The sequence below is a fragment of the Peromyscus maniculatus genome, chromosome 9, assembly GCF_049852395.1.
Source record: "Peromyscus maniculatus bairdii isolate BWxNUB_F1_BW_parent chromosome 9, HU_Pman_BW_mat_3.1, whole genome shotgun sequence".
NCBI lineage: Eukaryota > Metazoa > Chordata > Mammalia > Rodentia > Cricetidae > Peromyscus > Peromyscus maniculatus.
In genome coordinates, this window is record NC_134860.1 from 35409647 (window position 1) to 35429593 (window position 19947).

The following is a 19947-nucleotide window of genomic DNA, read 5'->3' on the forward strand; positions in this document are numbered from 1 at the left end:
CCCTTTAGAGGAGATTGGGAGTCACAAAGGTTTCAACTCAGTTACAAATTTCTGATGGCCACATTCACTTATTCTGTTTTTCAGGTGATGGTTTGAGGCCAGCTTTCTTGGTTTCTATGGCTTCTTGGGAACAAAAGTAAACTGAAAAAAGTCCAAATACCTCCAATGGACAAATACTAATATATTTCCATGAGTTCATTGGGTGTAGAAGTATGGTGATACTATGGCAGCTGATGTATGAATGAAGCAAGGACACCTGGCTAGGGCCTGTTCCTGTCCAGAAGGAATGGTTCTGACACTATTTGTGAAATAATAAACACTCCTCAGGTCCTACACTGTATGGTGCAGGCATGGGAGCCAGGAGCTGCTGCCCATCTCAGAAGCCATTCCTAGGGAAGCTAGGGACGTGGGCACAGGTGAGGCTATCCAGGCTTCTGTCTCAGGGGCACAAAGTGTCTATATTGAGCTGCAGACAGAGAAAGGAGCCAAGGTCAGAAATGGTACACTGAACTATGTGGTCAAAAGGACACACCAGGAGGCTCCTGCAAGTTTGGGAACTGAGTGTCTGCAAGAACTGGGAACACTATGCCTTATTTGTTGCCATCAGCGACCATCAGGAATATACTTAGCCTGGGAGTGTTTGTGTGCTGTCTGGGTCAGGGAGAAAGGCAACTTAGGGAAATGCAGCCCATTTGTAATCAATTGGATGAGAGAACAGAACAAAACCTAATAGCCTGAGTCCTGGTGTGAGAGCTGGCACAAAAACCTGTCTGATCATTTGGAAATGTGGTCAGGAAACGGTGCAGACTTTTATCTCAATAGTGACCCCTAACTGCTGGCTGTCTCTCCAGGAGAAGAGGCTTTTCCTCACCTTGGGAACTGCAGCATGTAATATATGGAACTCTTGCTGTTCTCCATGGTGATAATGCAAATCACATTCTCCCTGAGAACAGCCACACTGACAGGTTTCAAGGAGTAGATAAAGTAGCCCAACCCTTCCAGTGTTTACTAGCAAGACACAACAAGATAATACTGACAGAGATCTTCAGGCTTCTTTAACAATTGTTTTCTGAGTGATTTTTAAATCAGTTATGGTGGTGGTGTGGGTGCACATGCACACATTCATGAAGAAATGAGGACGGTTTCTGGAAGGTTTATTGTCTCCTTCTACCCTGTGGGTCCCAGGGAAGAAATCAGAACTGTAGGCTTGTCATCAAGTAGCTTTACCCACTGAGCCATCTTACCAGCCAGTCTCCTCAACCATGGACCTGAAGAAGCTATGTACCTGTATGTATGCTCTCAATATGTATGTATCAGAGCTTTATTCATATAGAGTGGATTCTTTTTCATCCAAAAATGAATGATTACTTTAGAGAAAATACATTCAACAAATTCATTTCATAGAGGGAGCTATGGGGTGGCACGAGGTTAGAGAAATAAAAAGCCTCTCTGGAACCTCCCCTTTGGTTGTCAAATACACTCTGGATGTAATTGGGTTCTCAACTTTTCTTCCCCTCTAGCCACTAAAGCTAGGGTTGAATCCTGGGCATTGTGCATGCTAAGCAACTACTAGACCAGTAAGTTACACCCCGAGTCTGAAACCAGATTAATCTTCTTCAACAATTAAAAGGCAGGCTGGATGAAGACAGTCAGCTGTCAACTTGGGCACCCAGAGTCTTGTCCGAGAGAATGGCTGACAATGCTTTCAAGACTAGAAAAGTTTAGTTATCTGAGAGATAAAAGGAAGGTCCACAGGTTACACTGTGAAATAAGGACAGTTTAGAGTGAGAAAGGTTGATATGCAATTATTTACATACACAATGCCAGTAGAAAAAGCCAGGTTAATCTACCTATCTGGTGGAATTTACCAAAGCAGCCAAACACTATTCTGAGGATGCACAAGTGATTAAGGCATACCTGGCCCCAGGCTCCTTCCAGACACTGAGAAGATGGCCATGGAGACCCACTCAGTATTGTAGTCACTTGGCAGTGTGGCCTAAACCAAGTCTCACCTAGTTTCCAGTGTGTATATAGATGGCCTGTTTTCTGATGGGGTCAGCAAAAAAGAGGAGGTGACCTATGACAGAGAGTAAACAAAGCCCCTACCCCATTACTCTGGCTGCTGAGATTATAAAAGCTTGTCAGCACCTGTCTTGGGACCCACCGGATTACTTCCTCCACACTTAACTTTGTGACTCATCTACAATCTCTGAAGTTGGATTTACTCCAGGGAGCTCTAAAATTATAAAACAGTCACCTGGAAGAAACCCTTCTGCTGTGGGATGTTCTCTATGCTGTGAAGGTGTTGCTCTGATTGGTTAATAAATAAAGTGCTGATTGGCCAGCAGCCAGGCAGGAAGTATAGGCGGGACAAAGAGAAAGGAGAATTCTGGGATCAGGAAGGCTGAGGAGGAGTCGCTGCCAGCCACCACCATGAGAAACAACATGTAAAGATACTGGCAAGCAACAAGCCATATGGCAAGGTATAGATAAATAGAAATGGGTTAATTTAAGAACTAGATAGCAGCCAGGCAGTGGTGGCACACGCCTTTAATCCCTGCACTTGGGAGGCAGAGGCAGATGGATATTTGTGAGTTCAAGGCCAGCCTGGTTTATAGGAGATCCAGGAAAGGCACAAAGCTATACACAGAAGCCCTGTCTCAAAAAACCAAAAAAAAAAAAAAAAAAAAGAAAAAAAGAAAAAAAAAAGAAAGAAAAAGAAAACAAGATAGCAAGAAGCCTGCAACAACCATACAGTTTATAAGTAATATAAGCTTCTGAGTTATTATTTTTCAAGTGGGTTGTGGGATTGTGGGGGCATGGTGGGACCTGGAGAGAACCCCTCCAGCTACACCCTTCCTCAATATACTCTGAGATCTGCCATGGTCAAGGGCAGCTTCTGTCCCAAGCTTGCATGGTCATGCTCTCCACCTGCTTGTGTCCTCTGCAGCAGCCTTCTTGCACTGTGCCTGACCTGGAGCTTCCTCCCAACACTGCTTAGCTGGAGATTTTTCTTGCTATCAAGGATTCCTTACCCCATACCCAGGCCCAAGGAGGGTCACCTCAACTCTGCATTTCATCAGATGTGCCTAATCTACATTGTCATCCTAGATGAGAGGTGACAGATCTGCTCCAACCCTGACTATGAGTAACTCTGGAACATGATCCTGAACCCACAGAGATCAGTGGGGACACCAGAGCCCTGCATAGGTACCAGGCTGCCTCAGACAATTAGCCTGCCTACTTCATGTACCCGTCCCTACACGTTTCCAGAGACTTCTGTTTTTGATCAGAGGTGATCGAGTTCAACAATACAGCACCATAGGGCTGGAAGGTCAAAAGCCAACTGCAGGAGCTGGAGAGAGAGCTCAAAGGTTAAGAGCATTTGATGCTCTCTCACATGGTGTCTAACAACCAGCTATAATGGGATCTGGTGCCCTCTTCTGTCCTCTTCAGGAACTGCAGTCATGTCTAGCACAGATGTACAAAAAGAAAAACACCCATTCACATAAAATAAGAATAAATCTAAAAAGAAAAAAAAAACATCAAATACATGGTCAAGGGCAACAGAATCTACAAAAAGGTATTTTCCAAAGTGACTTGAAAGGTCTTATCTCTGTTGTGTAGTTATCACTGATGCTGTATTGGAAAAACAAACAAATAAATAAACAAACAAACACAGAGGCAGATAGCTCTGGGTTTCCTGATTTCTTTTAGGTTCTCTTAATGAATGGTTTTATTTCCTGAGAGTCTGTAGAGCAGTAAAGGTGCATTTCTCAATAGTTCAGTCCTTATGACCAGTTCATGAAAGTGTGTCTATAGAGTACCATATTTTAGGGGTAGCTAAATGCATCACAGCATGGATATAGTATAAATACTGAGTCCACCATAAAGTGTGTATCCAGGGGCCAAACCTGGCAATCCACACCCAAGACACCAATCCCCTGTGTCACATTGGCTGGCTGGGACGTCATTATGTAACACAGGCTGCCTGGAAATTGCAGAGATCCATCTCTGATGGTGAGTTCTAGGGTTACAGGAGTATGACAGGACACACCACAAAACAAACTGGTCCACGTGTGAAGAGTTTGAAATTACTTTTTATTTTAATCATAAAGAATATATTTTTTAAAGGGGGCTTTAAATGGGTAATCAACGGTAGCCTTAGCAAATTTTGAAAATCAATAACAAGAACAAATAACAACATAACAAATCCATAACCAAAACGATTAAGATAAAGAACTTAAACCAATAATCAAACAAAAATTTAAGCTATGAAGAATTCTCTCACTGCAGACTGAGCAGCACAGACCTGGAGCCTGTGACTGACCTTGGACAGATGGTAGGTAGCAAGGCAGTCAATGATTGCAACAGCCTTTTCAAGAAAAGCATAGCCATGCCTCTTTGGGGCTTTATAAGTCAGTTTTCACCGAGTTCAAGGATAGAAACGTTACAGGAAGTGGCTCAAACACAGTTGAGGGCTGAGGACTCAGTCAGCTTGTGAAAGTACTTGACAGTAAACTGACACAGTAAGTTTTGTATTCCAACATCTCCTCCCTCCATGGTGTGGTATTTCTCACTGGGCCATTTGCTGGTAGATGTCAGGTTTCTGAGTAACTGTTTTGTTGGGTTTTCTGTATTTCAGTCTCATTTTTGATGCTTTTTTTTTCTTTTGGGAGTACTGAGCCAACAGACACATGAATCAGATTGGGTCTGGATCACCTGGAGGTCAGTTGGTATTTGCCTCATGGTAAGTTCAGAGGTATAATGGGGTGTCTTTTTCTGAGGAGGCCTTGATCCTAGGGTGAAAGAAGTCATGCTTTCAAGGTGTCTGCCTTCCTTTGGCCTCCTCAATTTCTCAAACAGTATTGTCAAGAAGGAAATGGAGTCAAGGCCCAGAAGCAGCCATCCGGGGTCAAAGGCTGGGCATAACCAAGGCCTATTCACACACAGGAAATAAAATAATAGGGAGAAAGTGCATCATAATCCAGAATTTCCCGGAGATTGGGCTCAGCAGGTGGCTCCTGGTTTAACAGCTCCTTCTGAAGCAGGCTCTCATCCTGGGCTGTGGCCTGTTCCAGCTCATATATCAGTTTCTCTGACCTAGGAGGGAAAGGCAGTTAGGACACAATCCTGCTGGGGACCTGCCATTGTCAGCTATTAAACTGCTGCCTCCCACCACCTCAACTGTGCTGGATGCTCAACATAGATCTTTTGACTGAAGTCATTGTTTGTACCCCCAAGGAATAAGAGTCACAGAGTAGCTGGGCCTAGAACATTCCTCAGCCCTAAACACCTGTAAGAATTTGGCTGAGTAATGGTTTTTCTGTTCTATTAGAAAGAAAGGGTCTTTCTCTTACAGTCTGGGGACATCACTTAGTAAATTTATCAAAACATTAATAATATAGCCAACAGCACAGGAGTGATACTCATTAATCATGATGAGTTACTGATAAACCACATGATTTTATTGATAGCCATATTGCAGCCTTGCATTCTGGACACTCAAACAAGGTCATGAATATAGCTCAGGATTCATGCCCAGGAGGCACCTTGAACATGACCAACATGCAAGACAGAATCAGTCGGTAATCCTAGAGCAGCATTTCCTGAGATGTGTGCCTGAGAACACTGGCCCTGATGGACTCTGGGATCAAACAGAACCTTGTAATTTCCTTAACCAGAACTGGGAATCTGCATCCTGACTCTTTGACCCCTGAAAAGGTTCTGATCTTCCCTGCAGCTGAGTCATCTGCTTGGGTTCATTCTGGAAAGTCCTTAGTCTATTCAATCTAGAGAACACTTGTCCCAGGAAGTGGGAAAAGGCTGTACAGAGCAGTATTCAAAGGTAGGAATCACTTCTTTACAGGGGATGTTCCTAAGTGAAAATGTAATTTCAGCAAGGCCAGGTGATTCACAACTTTGGATTCCATCATGGGGAGGCAGAAGCAGGCAGATCTCTGTGAGTATAAGGAAAGCCTGCTCAGGCCATAGCAGAGCACTCAGAAGGGAGAAAGGACACAATTCCTCAGACACACTGAGTATTCAACATATTGATTCCTGGACAGAATTGTTTGTACACTCAACCTGATCAATACTCTGAAGTGTTTTTGCCCTGCTTGTAGCTGGGAGCCATGCATGTGAGTAGGAGCCCATAAATGACAGTGATCCCAGGTATAAGGGACCCACTTGGCACCACCTGCTCCCCCCAGCCTCGGTTTCTACCTCATTTGGGAGACCTCAAAGTGATGCTGCAGCTTTTCTGCCAAGTCCTTTTCCTGGGTGATCATCTCCTTCTGCTTCCACAGGACCTGCAGGCTTCCCTAAAATCTTTCAAATTCCTGTTCATTAGAACATTGTGTTCTTAGTGGAGAGGTGTATACAGGCATGCACACAGTCTCATACACATGAAGCACATACAAAGGATCAAAATAGCATACTGGTAGGTGAGGCAAGCCAAAAGAGCTTATACTACACTCATGGAAAAAAGAAGTGAGCAGAATACAACATCATGCAAGATCAACGGATGAGTAGATGAAGCACACCAGCACTTTCATAAGAGTCTCACAACTCTGCCATCATTCCGTGAGGATTAATACTGCTGTGGGGAGTGTGCTCTGTTTGGCCAGACTCTGTTGAGATGGCTAGAGAATTTACTTCAGAAGCAGCAAATCGCCCACCCCAGCACTCAGCTTGTCAAAAGCCCCATCTGTTCAGCCAATCAAATCCAGATTGTATTCTCCACAATGGTAGACTCTCAAGGAGCACTCACAGAAAACAGGGCTCATGAGCTGCTACTCAGGCTTATGTCAGTGTGAACCAATAGTCAGTCAAAGGGAGGAGAACACATGGGGATTCATGAAAAAAGGAGAAGGCCACATGCCACCCAAATCTATGACTATGAGGAGGACTCATTTGGCATTTACATGGGATACTCCTCGTAAGCCATTTCACCTCTGTGATCTCACATGACCCCTGCCAATCACATGAGCCTCAGGACCCACAATTCACACATTCAAAGCTCTGTGCATAGCATCCTACCTATCGAAATGACATGAAGGTTTGATATGTTATTAACCCATTTCCCTCATTGGACCACAGTTTCAGGCAGAACAGCGGAGATGGTTTGCCAATAATTTAGTTTCTCAGAAGAGCCTAACTTTCCAGAAGTACTTGTGCATGGACACTGAAGTGAACACCTCATATGGCATGAGGTGAGTGGCTGGATGGATGAGTAAGGTGATGGGTGAAAGCACAGGCGAGTGGATGGGTAGACAGAGACTGCAATGGGCAAATGGTGCCAGACCTTAGCCTGATCCACCTACCTGCCCCTACCTGTTGTTGCTGGGTTTGGAGGTCACTGGTCTCTTCCTCTTGGTCCTCACAGATCAATTTGAATGCCGCCAAGTGGATCTTCAGCAGGACCCAATCTTCTGTCCGACTGTTGTTCTCCTGCCTCAGCATGGCTACCTGCTCCTTAAGCTGAGTATGTTCCATTAGGACCTGGCTATGCAGACCACTGGAAAAGACCCTCTGTAGAGTAAGGTCCTGCCAGACTCTTTCTGCCACCCCTGCCTCCAAGAACCATCACCCAAATGGCCCCAGGTACTCAGGAAGATGTAGCATGAGCCCAAAATAGCCATGACAGCTACACTCAAAAGGCCAAAAAGAGAGCAGCTGATTAAAAAAAAATTGAAATACTTCATAAAAACCCCAACACAAATAGGGGTCCATATCTTTTCAAAGGAAAGAGGTGTCCCTCAACTGTCCTGAATATTAGCAAGTAGTGGACAAATACCCTCTGAGAGAGGAAAGAAGACCCAAGGGAAGTTTATTCTATCTACAGTTTCCATAGAAACCAGATCTGTAAAGCCTAGGCCTGAGCTCCCTGATGCCCAGGGCTGCCTGACATTCCCCTCACAGTGCAAATTTCTTTTTCTTTTCTTCCTCTTTGCTTTCCTTTTCCTTCCATCCTTTCTTCATTTCTTCCTTCCTCTCTTTCTTTCTTTTTGTTTGTTTGTTTGTTTGTTTGGTTGGTTGGTTTTAAACATGGTTTCTCTGCTTAATAGTCCTATCTGCCCTGGAATTCTTTGTAGACCAGACTGGCCTTGAAATCACAGAGATCTGCCTGCTCTGCCTCCAGAGTACTGGAGTGGCACCACCACAGCACAGTTTGCTCTTCTATCTAGAGGCTCCTGAGGCTCCAGGACAATGGTGGGAGGAGTGGATAGTCTCTTTCACCCTTAGCAAAACTAAGTGTAAGTGACACAAGTCAAAGAGATGCTTGCTAAGGTGCAAAAAGGATAGAACCAGAGCTGTGGACTCTCCAATCTAGAGAAAATAAAGGCAGCAATGGCCACTCAACAACTATTGGGGTCCATGCCAACAGGCACTTACCGATAGAAGACCGTCAGATTGGCAAGCTCATCCACCTTCTCTGAAGCCTCAGTGTTCTCATTCTGCAATCTCTGTAGGTCAGTCATGACCTCCTCATGCTCCATCCTCAGATCTTCATACCAAGTATTTGGCCTGTGGGAGGGCAAGGCACCAGGAACAAAGAACTTTATGAATATAGGCCTCAAGGATCATGTGAACACAAGCTGTTGTCCTGATCTACCACAACACAGTGGAGGTCTCCGTCTGGCTACTATGTACTGAAACTTCCTGGTGCTTAATTTGTAATCCTGGCCCAGGCCAACAGAGACTGGGCGTTCAGATAGAGAATGTCATTGCTGAGTGCATGAGTCCACTCCGTAGGCCTGGAGAGGCAGTCAAGCTCTATGTTCCCAGGAGTCTATGCTACAGGTCTTGGCCCACAATAAACCTGTAATGATGTTTCTCTTGTTTCAGGACAAAGATTCTTTATTTTTTATTTTTTATTTTTTGAGACAGGGTTTCTTTGTGTAGGTTTTCACCTTTCCTGGAACTCAGTTGGTAGCCTAGGCTATCCTCGAACTCACAAAGATCTGCCTGGCTCTGCCTCCGGAGTGCTGGGATTAAACACGTGTGCCACCACTGCACGGCTTTTTTTTTAATATTTACTTATTTATTATGTACACAGTGATCTGTCTTCATGTATGCCTGCATGACAGAAGAGAGCACCAGATCTCACTATAGATGGTTGTGAGCCACCATGTGGTCGCTGGGAATTGAACTCAGGAACTCTGGAAGAGCAGCCAGTGCTCTTAACCTCTGAGCCTTCTCTCCAGCCCCAGGACAAGGATTCTTCATCCTGGGTCACTACTCCTGAACAGATGGACAGAGCACATAATTCTGGAGATGAGACCCAACATCAGGACAGCTATAAAAACTCCCCAAGGGATTCCTATTTGGCATCAAGGTGAACACATACACAAGAGCAGAGCTGCTTAAAGTGAGGATCACAGATCTCATATCAGCACTGGCATCACCTGTAAAGTATGAGCCAGGCAAATCATCAGGCCCCACCATAGACACCTGGCTCCCAGAGACTGGAGGGACCCACAAACCTCAAATGCATGTAAGCACACAGACACACACACACACAGACATATATGCTGGCACGCACGAAGCTATGCATGCAGGAGAGAGAGATAGAGATAGAGATAGAGATAGAGATAGAGATAGAGATAGAGATAGAGATAGATAGATAGATAGATAGATAGATAGATAGATAGAGAGAAAGGCAGAGAGTGCAAGAAAGAGTGAAAGAGAGGAGAGCACACATGGGATACTGAAGAAATTCGTGGAGCAATATTGTCTAAGAGTATAACTCATAATAAATAGAAAAAGAGTGACAAGCCCCAGGACTTTCAGTCACTCATTGAAATAAATCAAGTTGCCTCAGGTCCGACAAGCTGCTACCAGGATCTTCCAGCACACAATTACCTACCAGGCAAGTTCAAAGACTCACACAAACTCACAGCAGCTAGTATCTTACACAAGCCATGTCATGGTCTTTTCCAATGCATTCTGGGAACTCAGACAATACTGCCTCCATCCCTGAGTTGTGTGACTCAGACCACAGGCTTGGGTTTTCATTTAGAGGAAGCAGAATAGTTAGTATTCCCATATCCCTCCTGCCCAGGTTTCAAGTTCACCACTGAGAGGCATTTAAGGATATGAAGTTGGGCACAGGGAAACCCTGAAGGTTCAAGCTCTTAGAATCCAAGATGTTAAAATGAAGAAGAAGGTGACTTTGCAGATGCAAGATTGACACCAGGTTGAAACAAGAGATACCTATTGTGCATGGATCCTTTCCTGACGAAGAATAGTTGATCACGCAGCTCATTTCTCTCCCTTGTCATCAGCTGCAGCTCCATGTTCAGCCTCTGCATCTCCTTCCTCACCCCTTTCTTGGTGAGGAGGGTTGGGTGGGATGAGGTCTCCATAGCAGCCTCTGTGGGTAGATGAACACAAGTGAACTTGCATAGTGACAAGGCATAGAGGATGGACAGACCACTCTGAGGCACAAACAGAAAGATCACCTCTGCAACTCAGTGTCAACCCAAATATTTTAGGCCAGGTGAAGATGTACCCTCTGTAAATCTCAGCTTTCTCACCACTCTGTAGAGATGTGGCTATGTAAGCAGCCAGAGGTTTCCTCTGCCTCCCTACACATGCTTCAGGAAACACAGAGATGACTTCTTCGGGCGAATTCATAGCAGCACAGGATGCAACATGCATGGACCCAGAGCCCTGAAGTCTGCCTGTGCTTGAAGAAGCCAGGAGAAAAATAACACGGTGTACAAGCACTCAGGTGCTGTGGACAGTCCAGATCTCCTGCCTGGTCACTCCAGGCCCATGGCTGGGATTGAAATGTCATGCAGAGACACAACATAGTTAACAGACTCATTAAGTCATCCCACTGCCAGCCAGGACATGCAGAGCTTGTACAAAGGAGCCAATCTCTACCCTGGTCCCACATCTCTACAGTTGTTTGACTACACTAGAGATCTACCTGCCTTCCTCAACTGATGGTTCAGGACCCTAAGGGACCACTCTCAGGAAGAGGTGTTCAGAGGAGTCTGCTGGACAGCCTGACGACATGATGACTTGACCAGAAGCACTTGTCTCTCTCTCCATGTGACTAGTGTCGACAGCCACTGCACCTAAGGGAAACTCCCGAAGCTGAATTGCAGTGATGCCTGGCCTCAGCTGGGGACACATTAGTCCATCTGCATCTTGCTTGTCTCCTTTTGTGCCCACATTACACCCCCAAGACCCAGGAAAGGTAAAAGATGAGCATGCCCAGCATAACAGCCTTGACCTTGCCAGATCCTGGCTTAGAGGAGGCACACACTAATGTTCTGGACCCTGGACCTTCAGGAATTATGAGAAGCAGGGAAGTCCATTTGCTTCTCAGAGGCTCCAGCTCCTCTGCCCTAATATTGGAGGGCCCAGTTCTAGCCCACCTCCTCCAGGAAGCCCCCATCTCCTGCCCAGCACTCACTGTGTCTTCCCCAGAAACCCTTTTTGGTTGTTTTCCTCTGAGACTCAAGGCCAGCCTCCTTCCATCTCTCTCTGTTCTCTGGATGTTCTCCATTCTCTCTTCCAAGGAGACCCCTCAGTCTTGCCAGCAGCATGTCTATGCTCTATCCTCTAGGCTGAAGGATGTCCTGAGGGCAGTTGATGTTGCTACAACACTGGTGACATCACAGGGGATGCCATGAGCTCTCCAGGATACAATAGAATGTCCAGAGAAGGGACTGCTGATGTCATGGGGAACACCCTTGGCCACCCTGCTAATTGGTTCTCCCTTAACTGACCAGAAGCCCAGGTTCACTTTCTAGGAGCCTCTCTTGGAACATAGAGGAAGCCATTCAGCACCTCCTCCTTCCAAAGCCAGAGTTCTCTTACCTTCATTGGAAGCCCCACAGTACATCCCATGTTGGGAATTTAGCCATACTATCCAAACACTACCCAAGAATGTCTCAATTCCTTCTTCAATATGCCTCTATTCATCAATATGATCTGAAACCCTAACTCTTTTCATTCAGAATACAAACTCGGATTGAGTTCAGACACTTACATTCCTGATGATTACCTTGGTATGCTGTCCAATGCCCAGATTTGTTATACGCCTGGGTGTACACAAGCAATGTCTTACTGTCAGTAAGAGGTACCCCGCCTAGAACCTCTCTCTGTCCATAAAAGGCTTTAGAGGAACCACCTGTCTTCTTCCTCAATACTGCTAATGATGTACAGTCTTCACTTGGGAGCCACAGGCTACAGAGACCTTCAAAAGGGACTCCATTTACTAGGAAACTACAAGTTTCTATTTCCCATGTGTTTAAGCCAGTTAAATTCAGATAGACAGTGTTTAGCCAGGAACTAGCCATCACATCCTGGACCTCACATCCTAGGTGCTTTTCCAGGAATGCTTTGAAGCTGGTTTTCTTCCTTCTACAGCTTCAAGTTTCAAGGTAAAGTAACAACAAACACTGTATATCTCTCAGACAGAAAAAATAAATAACAGTAATGTAATTGCGTGAGCACATCAGTGGCAAATCCAGCCTAACTGAGGAGTAGAAAACCAGGACTGTGTCATGACCTCTGTGGGCCTAGACAGAGGGAAGATTGGGTGCATGTTAGCCTTCTCTGCAGAGACAGAGTGAGGTGGAATGGACACTGACCAGGCTGAACAACCATCCTGAGACCCTGCAGGTATGGTTACAAGCAGACTCCAAGTCAACCTTCCAAGGAGCTCCTGCTGAGGCCATGGTCTTTGTCTGACCCTCTGCACCATTTAAGGTCAAGCAGGCATCTGTCCAGGGGATACATAGTTCTTCCATTCAGCAGCTGACAGGACAAGGAGCCATGGTCAGGAACAGTGATCTCCTGCCATAAAATATGTGACAAAAATTATGTACAATTCAGTTGTGTTTAAAATCAGGGGCCTTCTGCATAGTTTTGGGGTCTATGTTAGCCTTGGGCAAGTGCTTGAAGAGCCAGTTCCGATGTTCATTGGCATTCCCATGATGATGCATTCTGACACACCTGGAGCCAACCAGAACCAAGGTCAGAGAGCTGGAGTCACAGATTGGAGAAAACATAACTGAACCAGGTTTGCAGAGTTGGGATCTGAGGTCGAGCTCTACCACATACCACCTGGCTGAACTTGGCTCATCATTTTCCTTCCCATGTATGTACACTAGGGGGATAGCCAAGGAGCACTGTCTCTGGAATGACAGTGCCTGCCTCAGGCCAACAGATCACCAGAAGCCAATTCAGCTCAGCCAGTTCTCTGCAACAGGAATAAAGAGCAGGAGATAGACAGCCTGTGAGAGACTACTTAGGCAGAAGGATCTCTGCACATGATCAGGAGATGGTCACTTTGCCACCTGCCTCCTTAGCTTAGTGCCCAGAAGAAAAGATACCAATGGGGCTGGAAGTGCAGGGCCAGGGGCAGCATGGTCCTTAGCAGACACTGGAAGGCAGGCCACCACTGACTTCCAGAAGGGATGGGGATTTCCTCCTCTCCTGGCTGCAGTTCAAGTCTGTCTGTCATTCTTTTCCTTCTTTCCTTCCTTCCTTCTTCCTTGGTACCTTCCTTCTTTCCTTCCTTCCTTGGAACTCAGATATATGCCCATTCATGCCTCCATTGTTCTGGGATTAAAGATGTTGGCACCCACCACCCAGGTGCAGTTCAAGAATCTAGGGCTCTATGATAGGACCCCTACTCACAGGAAGGAAGGAGGAGGTAGATGCATTCTAGTTTGATGCCAAAGACAACTCCAGAACAGAGAGGCAAAGTGACAAACTAACCCCAACACACAGTGAGAGCTACCACTGGGCTAGAGTGCTCCACACATAGAGAGAGGAGACATTTCCAGGTAGGGTGGTGGACAGAGGCTGCACCCAGGCTGCAAAGGTGTCAGTGGTGGGTGCTGGGTTTCAGTCCTGGTGTCTGACAGCTGCACTCTGGCTTGTGCATGGGCTTCTCCATTCTAACCCTCCTCACTTTTCTTTCTCTTCACTTTGATGTTGTTTTGAAGACAGGGTCTCACTGTAGACTTGTCTGACCTGGAACTTGCTATGTAGAAGAGGCTGGGCTTGAGCTTACAGAAATCTGCATGCCTCTGCCTCCTGAGTCCTGGGATAAAAGGCATCCATCTCAAGGAATGGATTACTTATTACCTTCTCTCTCTCCATCTTCAACCTGTGTCTCCCCATTTTCTGGGCTATGTGGCTCTTAAAATGATGTTCAGTGCCTTACCAGGAGGCAGGACCACAGGCTACCCTACTGCTACACCTGGAGGTTCTGCCACTGTCTACATTCTCTCAATCCTAGACAATATGTAAGTTGTTAGTCATTGTGGCCAAGTACAGCTCCAAGGACTGAAAGGTCCCCACTGGCTCAGGGTCCATATTTTCTTTTTGGAACTGAAGAACTGTCTGCACTGAAAGGAGCTCACAGAATGGGGAGAGGGGGGCAGGGTGCCTTAGTTAGACTCTGGAGACAAATGATCCCTTCAATCTGTAGGACATAGGCCACCTACACTGCAAACCTACTGTATACTGGGTCTTTCTTGTACAAAGTAGGCAGTATCAAAGAGATGGTCAGTTGTCTTCTCAAAGGAGGCCAGCATCAATACACTCTCCTTCATGTTGGCCAAGCCAAATTTGGTAATAACCAGGTGTTCACCCTGTGGAAGGGAAGATGGTCAGATGAGTCTCAAGCCACTCCAGGAAGTTCAAAACCAAAGTAGAAGACATTATCCCAATACTAGAACCATTAGGAACAGCCAAGCAGCTATTCGTGGTACCACTAAAAGCAGGTGGTTTTTAGTGCAGCTTCATAGCCATTGGGGCTTGATGATCCCAAGGGCAAGGAGCCTGTCACTTGTCAATTGTACCTGGATGCTGTGCCACACAGAATTAGGAATCTGAGTTTTAAAAAGGGGGTTGCTTCTCCTTTCCTATGAGCATTAAGCTAACACTAGAAACAATTTAGCTTATTCTAGTCAAGGAAACATGCCAAACATATAACAGACTCATACAGGACCGCTGTTGTCACATCTTATCATGTGAGGGAGGACTTCATGAAGCCTCCCCTGAGGATTTATAGCCAGGTGGTGATTATTTGGGGTGGGGTGGGGACAGACATATTCTCTAATAGTGTAAAAACTGGTGAGTTGCCCGTGGCTCAGTAAAGAACCTGTCCCTAACATCTGCCCTTGTAAGCAGCCCTAAAGACATTCATTGGGTTGTTAAAAGTAGGCATCAAAATAGAAGGACTAGGAGGAAGAGGAAGGGTATAAGGGGGCGTGGGAAGTGCACAAGAGAGGGTAACAGGAGGTGAATATGACCAAAGTGTGTCAGGATATACATACATAAAAGGATCATAATCAAATGCATGTTATGCTGTAACTTGCTTGATAATTGTTTTGTTATATGTAATTTTACTATGTTAAAGTCAAAACCTTCCTGTTTGAAAAAAGAAAAGGGGAATTACTGGGGATGTCTTTCTGCATGCTGTGAATGTGTTGCTTCAATTGACTGATAAATAAAACGCCGATTGGCCAGTAGCCAGGCAGGAAGTATAGTATAGGCAGGATAAGCAGAGAGGAGAATTCTAGGGAGTGGAACGCTGAGTCAGGAGATACTGTCAGCTGCTGCTGCCATGAGAAACAAGATGCAAAGTGTAGCTAGAGTTCTTCTCTCTGGGTTCTGACAAGCCCCAGCAGGCCCTTAGCCCACTTATACAATAAACATACAGACGCTTATATTATTTGAACTGCTCAGCCATTAGCTGAGGCCTACCATTGTCTAGCTCTTACTCTTATACTAAGCCAATTTCTCTTAATCTATATGTTACATATTCCATGGCTTTACCTGCAGCCTCTACATGAGGCTCCCTGGATAGCAAGCTGGTATCTCCCCCTCTCTGCCTTCCTGTTCTTTCAATTCTCTTCTCTGCTAGTCCCGCCTGTACTTCCTGCTTGGCTACTGGCCAATCAGTGTTTTATTTATCAATCAATCAATTATCCACAGCACTTCACCTTTTCCTTTTTTTAAAAAAAAGGAAGGTTTTAACTTTAAATAGTAAAATTATAGATAACAAAACAATTATCAAGCAAGAATTACAGTTACAATATTAAAGAAGTTATCCTATCTATCTTATATTTGTGAGTCTAAGGTTTTATATCTAACTTATCTTTTATCATAACTGAGGAAATTATAACTAGACTTCAACTACATCAAAGACCTAAGAAGGATATAATATTACCTGAGAAATGGGAGAAGGATGAAAGCAACTTTTGGTAGTCTTGCAGGGTAGACAGAGACAGCTGGCAGCCTGGATGGTCATCCGAAGTTTTCTTGTAAAGTTGGGGAATCTGTCTTCAGCCCACAGGGCTAGAGTCGCTTAGTCCTTTTTTTCTGTGTCCTGTAGAATGTCTGGCAGTTTCCTCTGTGAAGCAGGAACCTAAAGGACCATTTTGTGAAGCAAAGTTCAGTGGTCACCTTCCCATGGGTCCTGCATGTTCAGTTGATCAAACAGTCCAGGCAAGAACAGTTTCTTGCCCAAATGACTATTTTTGCCAATTTGAGGATAAAGTACATATGGAGTGCCTTTGATGCCCATCCTCCTCTCTGAAGTAAATCGGTGCAGCCAGGAGCAGGTACCTTTAAAGTGAACATTTTGGCTTAACTCACAGCTTTTACAATCAAATGTTTTCCTTCAGTTACGAATATCCAAGACAACATAATTCAGATTCTCTGTGTGATATCCATCTTTACATGGCTTATATTCTATATTACCTTTACTGTCTCTTTAAAGACTTGATTTTTAAGACTTTTTATTTCTTTAATATAACTGTCTATATTCCTTTCTATTTTCTTCCAAGCCTACAAACATTTTTACACATATTATAATCTGTTTAGAGGTTTATTCCATTTGAATCTGTCTTATTGTGAATCTATTGTTTTAGACTGCAGCAATTGTAAGACCAAATCGGCTGCTGTGGCTGCTGGCTCCTCCCACCTCAGCTTACCAACATGGCGGTGGTATGTTTTCCGCCAGCTCTGGGAGCCATCAATTTGAAGAAATAGTGGGTCTATGCTTTTATCAAACCATTGTGTAGCCCAGAAACCTCTTTTTTTTTTTGTACTAGGAAAGACTAAATCCACCACGCAGCATAATGTGCCACTTGTGGATGCCTTAATCCCTCCATACTGTTGGTTAAATGCATACACCAGGAACCTGCCATAGTAGCTCAAACCTGCATGTTGCGGCTAGCTACCTGTATGAGACATGAAGCAGGAACCTGGTTTTGGCTCCATTTAGGATTGCTTATTAAATATTTTCAGGTTTAAAGTGGAAACTCAAGCCATTGGGTGCCATTTGTAGCTAGAGTTTTTCTCTCTGGGTCCTGACAAGCCCAGGCAGTCCCTTAGCCCACTTATAAAATAAACATACAGATGCTTATATTATTTAATCTGCTCGGCCATTAGCTCAGGCCTACCATTGTCTAGCTCTTACTCTTATACTAAACACATTTCTCTTAATCTATATGTCGCCACATGTTCAGTGGCTTTACCTGCTCCCTGGATGGCAAGCTGGTATCTACCCCTCTCTGCCTTCCTGTTCTTCCAATTCTCTTCTCTGCTAGTCCCACCTATACTTCCTGCCTGGCTACTGGCCAATCAGTGTTTTACATATCAATCAATCACCCACAGCAGTAAAGTACTGGTAAGCCATAAATCATATGGCAATTGAGATTAATAGAAATAGGTTAATTTAAGATGTAAGAACTTGATGGCAAGAAACCTGCCACAGCCATACACTTTAGAAGTAATATAAGTCTCTGTGTGTTTACTTGTGTCTGAGTGGCTGCAGGCAGGGTGGGACTGGAAAAAACTCCAACTACATTATGCATAATTAATATTTGCTAATAAATGCATTTGAGTAAACAAAATCAATGGGTCATGAGGAAGAAGGCCCAAGGTTGACCTCTGACCTCCACATAAACAGAGGGGCATCCACATGATTATGCACCTACATGTACATACAACAAATAGATATAAACTTGTATTGCAGATCCAGTGAAATACCATAACCTTTAAAAAAATTCAAAGCAGAAGTAGACATACTTCCAGACACCCTCTCCTTCAGGGCTGGCATGGCCCCACCTGGTGTAGTTTATTCTTTGGTGCTGAATTGAGTCCAGGGACTCAGGGATATTTACCTTGACCTTGTTCTATATCTGAGCTACATCTCTTGTTCCATAATGTCTTCTACTGCAGGACAGGCTTATCAGGAAAGGGTCATGGAAACACAATGCACTACTGTATAGAGAGGAAGCAAACAAGCATAGCAGCTTCCCCTTATACTCCCACCTGAGAACAAGGTGATTTACATTGTGTGTGTGTGTGTGTGTGTGTGTGTGTGTGTGTGTGTGTGTGTGTGCTGGAGATCAATCACAGGTCTCATGCATGCTAGGCAGGCACTCTACCACCGAGCCTGTAGCCCTACTCTCTAGAAATGGCTACAGAAGCAGCACTAGGAAGGGGTTAGGGAACCATCACCCAAGTTCCCTGGGCATCCTAGTGTTGTTAATTGTCAGTTTTGCTGTAGAATAAGACTCAGGACATGGACAAAAGCCATATTCAAGCTTTTCACCTCCAATGATTGGTTGTCTTGAAATTCTTACATGGAGAATTTACTGAAACACCCGATCCCATTAGCACAAATGGCCTTTGGTGGTGACACCTACTTCCTGTCCAGGTCAGTCCTCACAGAAGTGTGCTTTCTATGCTGTATAAACTCTCTGGTTGTTTGACAGACAGTGGGTTTCACAGCCCCTGACAACCTGGAGCATCCTTTCTCTCACACCTTGTAGGTCATCAGGTTGGAGAGCAGCATCATGAGCCTCCTGTCGATGCTCATGCCATTGTTGACATCTTGGGCTGGATCTTGTTGATTATGGTTGTCTGGGCAGCCTTCAATGCCCAGAGTTTTCTCCACCTAGGGAGAGCTAGGAGTGAGTGGAGGCAGTCTCTTCTGGGAGCTACCTTACTCCTACTTCTTCCCTTTTGACAAGCACAAAGCAAACACTGCTCTATTATCAAAGTAGATTGTTGTGTAATTGTTGGGGAAGCAAATCCCAGGTTCAGGAAACTGCTGGGTATTGGCTGAGGGTCCAGATGCAATGGTACCTCATAGGTGTTACTGGATGTGATCTGGTTGCCTTTTACACCATTGGTGGCCATGACTGCCTGCAGGTTGTCACCTTCTACTAGAAGCTTGAATGTCTCCTTCTGACTCTGCTCATTGATATGGATGGCAGCTCTGGATACCCCTAGGTGCCCCGTACCACCACCTACATTCAACACAGAATGCATAAGATGCTACAACCACTATGTTCCTATTGTTAGGCTCAAAAATAGGGCTGAAGAATTGGCTGGTAACCTAGTTCATGCCATTCTCAGCCTATTTATCACCAGCAGTGTGTGTACTCTAGGAGTGACTATGTACTGCATGGGGTTAGGGGAAAGGTGGTTCAGAGGACTGTGCCCCAACCCACAGTCAGCTTGAAGAGAGAGCAGAAAAGAGACTAATGGATAGAGTTGCAGTCTCAGAACTAAGGATAAGAGAAGAAAGGACTTTGTGCAGCTGGGGATTTTTGATTGTCTTAGCTCAGGAAACTTCACTGATTGGAAATCTGACATCCTGATGAAATGTTGTCGAATTTTCTATAAATGTAGAATTGAAGGATTGTGATCTGCAGAGCCAGAGCCTGGCTCCTCACAGACTACATGTTCTCTCCTCCTCTATCCCTCCCCACAGGCCATGATCATAAAGGAGCAGTCAGTGATGCATAACCTCCCTGGCAGTGCCTGCCTCTGAGAGCTGGACCAGAGCAAAAGCGCCCTCACCATGGCCCTGTGTGGCTCCAAAGGTGAGCTAAGCCCTCCGAGTTGGCTGTTTGTGTGCCTTGCCAGGGGTTTGGCTCTAGAATGTGT

At 45.0% G+C, this 19947-nt stretch overlaps 2 protein-coding genes across 3 annotated transcripts; both read right to left on the reverse strand.

Moving 5' to 3' along the window:
- Window positions 1-4081: 4081 nt before the first annotated feature.
- Window positions 4082-11605, reverse strand: LOC143267289 (disks large homolog 5-like). Of its 2 annotated transcripts, XR_013042276.1 has the most exons (6): window positions 11432-11605; window positions 10219-10378; window positions 8398-8529; window positions 7336-7519; window positions 6226-6341; window positions 4082-5103 (listed from the first exon to the last, which is right to left on the reverse strand). XR_013042276.1 is itself a non-coding variant. In XM_076544589.1 (5 exons), the coding sequence occupies exons 1-5, from the start codon at window positions 11562-11564 to the stop codon at window positions 6324-6326; spliced, it is 627 nt and encodes a 208-aa protein (XP_076400704.1). In that variant the 5' UTR covers window positions 11565-11587; the 3' UTR covers window positions 6196-6323. The 2 variants fall into 2 exon arrangements, 1 of the variants encoding a protein (XP_076400704.1); XM_076544589.1 differs by lacking the exon at window positions 4082-5103 and having other exon boundaries at window positions 6196-6341; window positions 11432-11587.
- Window positions 11606-14489: 2884 nt separating this feature from the next.
- LOC143267115 (DNA-directed RNA polymerase III subunit RPC1-like) lies at window positions 14490-19776 on the reverse strand. The gene is made up of 4 exons (XM_076544028.1): window positions 19770-19776; window positions 19141-19304; window positions 18818-18949; window positions 14490-14627 (listed from the first exon to the last, which is right to left on the reverse strand). Exons 1-4 carry the CDS (start codon window positions 19774-19776, stop codon window positions 14490-14492), a joined length of 441 nt encoding a protein of 146 aa, XP_076400143.1.
- Window positions 19777-19947: the final 171 nt, after the last annotated feature.